This window comes from Engraulis encrasicolus, chromosome 2 (assembly GCF_034702125.1).
Source record: "Engraulis encrasicolus isolate BLACKSEA-1 chromosome 2, IST_EnEncr_1.0, whole genome shotgun sequence".
NCBI classification, from domain to species: Eukaryota; Metazoa; Chordata; class Actinopteri; order Clupeiformes; family Engraulidae; genus Engraulis; species Engraulis encrasicolus.
In genome coordinates this window covers 14,354,988-14,362,798 of record NC_085858.1, presented here as the reverse complement: position 1 = coordinate 14,362,798, position 7,811 = coordinate 14,354,988, and the positions used below count along the sequence as shown (strand labels likewise).

General features: G+C 41.1%; 1 gene segment (V, D, J or C); it reads left to right on the top strand.

Annotated features, from left to right (window-relative positions):
* The first annotated feature begins 6,277 nt into the window (after positions 1 to 6,277).
* Positions 6,278 to 6,942, top strand: LOC134459588 (Ig heavy chain V region 914-like). The segment is given in 2 exon segments: positions 6,278 to 6,320; positions 6,614 to 6,942. Coding segments are annotated over 2 exon segments (372 nt in total).
* The last annotated feature ends 869 nt before the right edge of the window (positions 6,943 to 7,811 follow it).

Genomic DNA, 7,811 nt, shown 5'->3' with positions numbered 1-7,811 from the left:
CAGGGTAGTGTGAGCATTACATGCATGTTGAAATTGGCTGGCGTTATCCTTTAAACCAGTAATTTCTCACAAATTCCACCTCAACTGTATGATTTATGTTGTCCCTATACCATGGGAAAACATAAGGGTCACAAAACAGAATGAGTTTAAAAATCTAGGCATGCTGTTGATTCAGAAAATGTATAATGTACCCATACAATATTTGCAGGAGCCTTTAAAAGGCTGTAATGATCCTCAAGGCCCTAATGACCTATTTTCTGACCAATTCTGTACTATCTCCTTACAGACATGCATACAAATGTTGGATAAAAAGAAAAATGAATGAGTATGTATAGTGTATATACATACAGTATGAATGTATGTGCATAAGAATGTATAAATCCGCTTTGAAATGGTACTGTTGTCAGTAAATGATCAAATTGCACATACAGCACTGCTTAATAATAGACCTATTGTCCTGCCAGACATTTCACAGATTTCTGACCAAAAGCTTATTGAAAGAAATTGAAAAATATTGCCCAAAATTCAATATGGTAGCCCTTCCCCAAATGATAATTTCAAAGGCTACATTTTTGCCATACAGAAAAGGTGTGTGTGTGTGTGTGTGTGTGTGTGTGTGTGTGTGTGTGTGTGTGTGTGTGTGTGTGTGTGTGTGTGTGTGTGTGTGTGTGTGTGTGTGTGTGTGCGTGCGTGTGTGCGTGCGTGCGTGTGTGTGTGTGCGTGCGTGTGTGCGTGCGCGCGCACAGAAGAAATTCAAACTTGATGCCATCTGAAATTTGTGTCAAAATTCAATATGGCTGCTATTTCCCAAAATGGATGACTTTCATGCATTTTTCTCAATACTGTGGGGCCATAATATAGGCCTACTACATAGTAGATTACTTTTTTCAGCACTTTTCTGTTATATTCTCTAACAGATATTTTACCAAAGGTTGACTAAACAAACAAAAAATAAGTTTTGCTTTAAAATTTTGCTTCCTTGAAGCAGAGAATGGTCCTCAGAGAATGGTCAAATGGCACATAGACAGTCAACTGCTGAAATAACTAGGCCTATGGTCCTTGCAATGACGTAAGCCTATAATATTCATTGATGAGTACGGTTCCTTTTTTTTAGCACAATTATTTCCTATTGCCTAATGGACAAATGTATTCATTCATTCATTCATTCTTTCTTTCTTTCATTTGATTAGGACAATACACACTAATCAATACATCAGTTAAAAAAAACATCAATATAAATATGTTGGTATTTGCATAGTTGCCAAATGTCATCCGTAGTCCTAAGGCAGGTACCCATAATAAAAAAAACAATACTGCATTACAGAAGACATGACATTTTACCACAAACACCAAATATATACAGAGTAAAACAATGTTCATACTATTAATTAATAGGAGCAGGTCTGGTTTGTTTTCAGCCACTGTTTACGGGTCATTTTGAAGATGCTGATGTTGTCACATAGCCTGGCCGCGCCAAACCCCTAGGGGCGTCTAGATTTCTAGGCTAGTTGTCACACAGTCCGATATGAGCATGGCTGAACAATAGAAGGTGAATTTCGATTTTGCCACCTTGACATATCCTAAAGAAAGTGGTCAAAAATTGCTCAATTAAACATATACACAACACTGCTGAAACTAGGGCATCTCAAATTCCCTCCAACATTCAATATGGTAGACGTTTCTGAAACTATTCCAAATATTTTCAAACATTTATCCACCCTTACCCCCACCTGCTCTACAGTATCTCACCCCCACTCCCCTCCCCACACTACAGTGTCTTATCTCCCCAACCCCCCTCACTTTCCTTTAAGCCCCCCCGCACTCATCTACCCCCACTAGCCCCTTGCCCTCCCCCACTCCGCAGTGCCCCCCCCTCACCTACCCCCACTACCCCCTTCCCTCCCCCACTCCACAGTGCCCCCCCAATCACCTCCCTCCACTCAACAGTGCCCTCCACTCACCTCCACTACCCTGGCCTTGCCCCCCAACCAACAGTGACCCCCCTCAAGTGCCCCCACTCACCTCACCCCTACTTCTCCCCCTTGCCCCCCCCCCCCAACTCTACATCTACATACAGTCCCTCCCCATGCTCCGCTCATCTCTTTTATCTCCTTACGTCTTATGTCTCCTTACATTTCCTTACGTCTATAAAGAGATAGGACAGAATTGGACTTAAAATATGTCATATTAATGATCATTATGGCCTTTTTTAAGGCTCTCACAATACATTGTATGGGCATATCATACATTGTCTGAATTAGCAGAGTGCCTTGAGTATTGAAATGGTTGGGGTTTGTGTCCTTGATGTTTTCCCATGGTTTACAGTACGTAGGGACTAAAGAAAGCCTACAGTTTAGGCGACATTTGTTATTATTATTTCTGGTTTAATGAAGTGCTGTGACCTCTGAGTATGTCAGACAGATTTAGTAATGATCTTAAATGAAGGCCTAATGCCAAGCAGTGATGCCAAGCAGAAACTTTGGAAGGAAAAAGGCCCAATATTTCCAACAGATGACCTGCATGTATTGGCTATTATTTTGAAGACTTTTGCTGGTTGCACAAGTCAAATTTAACGCTCTCACAAGCGCATACAAAATAATTGTACTGTATGTATGGGCATATTATACATTTTCTGAATCAGCAGACTCCAAAGAGTATTGAGGTTGTCCAATTTTGTGTCCTTGGTGTTCTTTCAGGCCACATAAATAATGCTGAAATGACAGCAGACAGTTTAGCCAAGAGTTGTTAGAAAATATGAGCTGTCTGGTTTAAGGAAGTGCTGTGACCTCTGTGTGTGTCAGAAAGATTCACCAATGAAATGAAAGACTGAAAGGCCCCCTTTCCAGTAATACCAGGCACCATGGTATAGAATATTGGCAATACCCCACAAAATGAGCCTGAACTAGACATGCATCCGAATTCAAAAATGGAATTTAATAGAGGGGGGTAGTCACTTCAAGAGCCGAAAAAAGGGGTTTCGCTACCACCCTGTGACTGCTATCAGGCTTTTTCTAGTAGTGGGGGGATATACCTTACAAAAAAAATGTTAGCATTCCTCCCCCCAGATGGCACCGATTGCCTAAATTTTGGGCCGTGGCTCAAGGCCTATTACATGTTATTGTAAATAAAGCCTGGGATATCCTTCAACTTGATTTGTTCAGAATATCCCTGAAGCACAAAGATACCTAGGATACCTATACGCAAATATGGCTGCATAAAGCCTGTGATATTTAGGACCCAACTTGCAACTTTGAGTTTATGAATTTAGGATCAAGCGTAACTTTTTTCAATCAAGCCATATTCTATTCTCACATAAAAAAAAAAAAAAAATTAAAACCCTGTTATATCTGGAAGAAAATAAATCAATAATAATAATAATAATAATAAGAAGAAGAAGAAGAAGAAGAAGAAGAAGAAGAAGAAGAAGAAGAAGAAGAAGAAGAAGAAGAAGAAGAAGAAGAAGAAGACTGCATTTCTGGAGAGACAATGCTATTAGTATGCTTGCGGCTTATGCACACGCGCACACACACAGAGCTGTTGTATACAGTACACACAGAGAAACACGAGGGAAAGAGATAGAGGTCTGAGTGTGTGTGTGTGTGTGTGTGTCTGTGTGTGTGTCTGTCTGAGAGAGAGAGAGAGGTGTGTGTGTGTGTGTGCGTGTGCGTGTGTGTGCACGTGTGTGTGTGTGTGCGTGTGCATGTATGGAGATGCTTCAGGTGCCTTTCAGCAATGGGTGGGTAGGGAGAGGTAAGGGTGGGATTCAAACCTGCAACCCTCTGACAGACCAACACCCTACCCAGTAGGCCACTGCCACTTACTGTATAGAGTGGCCACAGCAGCATATTAGGCCACGGTTGCCCAGGTGACAGCAGAGGTCTAAAGTTCTACAAGGCTGCATGTGTGTGTGTGTATGAGTGAAGATTCTAAAGGTGACAGTTTGGCAGTCAATAGCTGAGTAATATGTGCAGCCTTATTTTTACGCTGTCATATCTCCAAAAGTTTTGCAAGTTGTCAGATGATATTGACACACAAATGGCACAACCCTGCTCTTCATGTCAAAGCTGACATCACTTTTCTGGGCCAAATGGTTCAGTCAAAAAAATGGACATATTCAGGCCTATGCGTTGAGCTGTTCAAACATTTTTTTCCCAAGTGAATGGGGTCACATCATAGGGATTTTGAAACTGCTCTCTCTGAAAAACTGAGTTGGCTTATGATCTTCACACAGTTTGTATTCAGAGCCAAGACCTCTCTGACAATGCCTTTACCTAGTTGATACCTAGTTAAAAACCCCAGGACAGGTCACCTCTCACTCTAACTGCCACAGTTTGTGACATCATCATCTTGACCATTCTACCATTCATTTCAATGAGGGGGAACACAGAGAGTAAAATTGGGGAAAACATGTCTGGTGAACGAATGAAAGGGGGTAGGCCAGCGAAAAATACACCACCCTGAGCCCTTTTCGAGCCGTTCGTTTTGGCACTCGAACCGTGTCTCTATCTCGAACGCTGCAACGATTCAAAGCCGCCATACTAATGAATGGCGATTCCCATAGGCCGAGGTGAATGGAAAAATGTAGAATAATAATAAACTGTTGATGAACAATTAGTATGCTTTCCCGCAAGCATACTAAATAAACTGTTGGAGAACAATTAGTATGCTTGCTGGGGGCAAGCAGAGGCCTTTGGCAAGCATACTAAATAATACTATAGGACTATTTCATACATGGTAGACACAATCATCTGCTGTTATGAAGACATCTCTGTCATCTGGGAACTGTCCATTTGTTACCAGCGCAGTTGACAGGAATGAAAACCGTTCTTATTATCTGCATTTGCCAGAAATGCCTGCCATGGTAACAAATGAACAGTTCCCATATTTGGACTACACAACCAAAGATGCAGTTGCCAAAGATGTATTTCAACTAGAGGTGAAGTGCAGCTGTACTAGTAGGCCTACTTGTACAAATAGACCTGCCAGATCTCGGTGCAGGCAGAGTTAAAGTGCACACCTCTGTGCAAGTGCACATGCAATTTCTAAGACCACTGACTGTTTTTGTATCTGTTCTCTGTCATAGTTATTGTAGAGTGGAGTATTGGAATAAATGTTAGCCCTATGGTCTTCTGTTTGTTTTTTGAATGCAGGAAAAAATGATGTTCCCCATAGTATTTATCATTATTATTATTATTATTATTATTATTATTATTATTATTATTATTATTATTATTATTATTGATTTACTTTCTTCCAGATATAAAGTTTTTAAGTTGTGAATAAAATGATGGCTTGATTGAAAAAAAGCTGGTACTCATGATCCTAAATTCATAAACTCAAAGTTGCAAGTTGGGTGCTAAATATCACATAGGCTTTATGCAGCCATATTTGTGTATAGGTATCAAGTCAAGTTAAGTGATAACCCAGACTTTATTTACAATAACTTGTAACAATAAATTATGTTTCATTGCAACGTTGAGGGCATTTCCACCCTTTATCTTAAAACCTTGATTTAGCTGTCCATTGGCTAAAAGTGTGTTTATTACATAGTGTGTCTTTAATCTGGCAACCAAATACTTAGCTCACCGGTTTCTCCTCTTCATGCTGAATCCATACATACCTCATATGTTAAATTTGGTTTAACTAATCAAAAGTTATAGCAGTTTATATATTTTAGAGCGCCCCCCGCAGGCCATTTTGTCATCTGTGTGTTTGACACTCGAACTCAAATTGTTCTATAGACCCTAAACTTCAACTTGGAAGTGAAAACCAAACTTTAACATCAATTTGAAATGACTGAGCCTAATACGACCCCACTACTAGAAATGTTGATTCAAAATTTATCAATGGTGAATATGATCAATATTATTTTCTTCTAGTTTTAAAAATGTTAATATTTTTTATACCTACTACAAGTCATGGTCATTGTAAAAAACAAACCAGAAAATGAATAAATAAATTAAGATCTTGGATTACACACTTGGCCTGATAAAATAAAGTTCCATCCATGCATTCTAATCTTTCAAACATGTTTACACATTTGTGGTGCCGTCCTAATGCATTGTTTTTATTTTAAAATAAATGTATCTATCTATCATTGCTCATTGTGTAGTCCCCACTCCCAGAAGGACTGTTAATACGTCCGCATGCAAATTAAATGCCCTGGTATGTCCTCCTGTAGCATAAATGTTGAACAATCCCACCCAGAGACAGACAGGAGTCAGACTGCAGCTGTGTGTGTATCTCTGAGAGGACACTAGACCTACAGTATACGACCATGAGCTCCCCTCTGACCATCCTGCTTCTGCTCTGTGTGCCTTGTAAGTGTGGCCATGCCACTGGAGCCCTGCAGCAGCACTGCACCAGCATCTCATCCTGTGTACTGATCCTGCCTTGACACTGTGTGCTTTACATGTTAGCAATTGGTTTGTTCTTGTAAATCACATTAAACTGCATCTTGCACATTGAACTATCTGTCTGAATACAAATTTTGCCTTAAGCCACATCTTGCATATCTGTGCTTGTATTTGAATGCCTCTGCCTTGCCAGTGCTTTAGTCTTGGCTGAGGTCCATTGTAGTCCCAGTGATACTGATGTGTCATCTCTTCCCCAGGTGTCCATGGCATCAGTCTGGCCTCGTCTCCAGACCAGCTCAGGTCTCCTGGTGCCTCGGTGAAGATCTCCTGCCAGGTGTCTGGTTATGCCCTCACTGACTACGGCACGGGCTGGATCCAACAGCCTCCAGGCAAAGCCATGCAGTGGATTGGGATCATGTGGGGTGGAGGCTCCTTTGACTACGCCGACTCCTTCAAGAGGCGCTTTAGCATCAGCAGAGACAGCAGCAATGTGCTCTACTTGGACATCAGCAGCCTGCAGCCTGAGGACTCAGCAGTGTACTATTGTGCCAAGACACACAGTGCAGCAGCTCAGTGGAGGAGCTGAAAAAAATCCCCAGAAGGAGACACTCACACTCACACTGCACCCGAGACCACAGTCATGGACACAGTTGACCACATGGGGGCAGTGCAGGTACATGATTTAACTGACCCTAATGTATTAATACACCAAATACAATACAATCCAGTGCGTTATCAAAGCGTTAAATTTACTTTTACATCAGTTTTTATTTGTAAACTTCTTCAGAAACGACATTTCACTCACATACTGCATCACATTCACTAAAAATCATTCTCTAAAACATCACTGTGTGTGTCTGGCTGTGAAGGTACGCTGCATGATATGAAAATACCCTGTAAGCAAATCGTTTTAATCAACTGCTGTATTGGAAATAAGTCAAGGAATTCAGAAGCAAGGAATATATGCACTAAAGGACATATTCATTTGTGTTCATACAATTCCCAACACATTTTTGCCTAACAGAGAGAATGCAGTGGCTGGAGTCATCAAAGTAAAGGGCCCGGGGTCCTTGCTGTCAGCCTATACACAGCAACTTTTGTGGGACTTTAATCTAGTCAGTATCCTGATTGAAAATGAGGAAATGACCTTGGAATTACGCTTTTGTAAGATATTGAATTAAACCTCTCGTCATCATCAACGACATCATCACAAGGCCACAAGCACAAGGGAGGACAGGAGTTCGGAGAATGGAAAGACCCCGTTGTTTTTGTTCTATTGCCATGCTATTGAAATAATAACATGCAGTTAGTGGGTTGGGGCCATGGTTGGGGGAGGGGCGTTGGCCAGAACAGCAGTCATTGTAGGATCGCCACTCTAAAGGGCCGTTGGGATTGTATTGACAGGAAGGTCCACTTCTAATTCTAACCACAATCCCATGTACATGTAAATTCAGC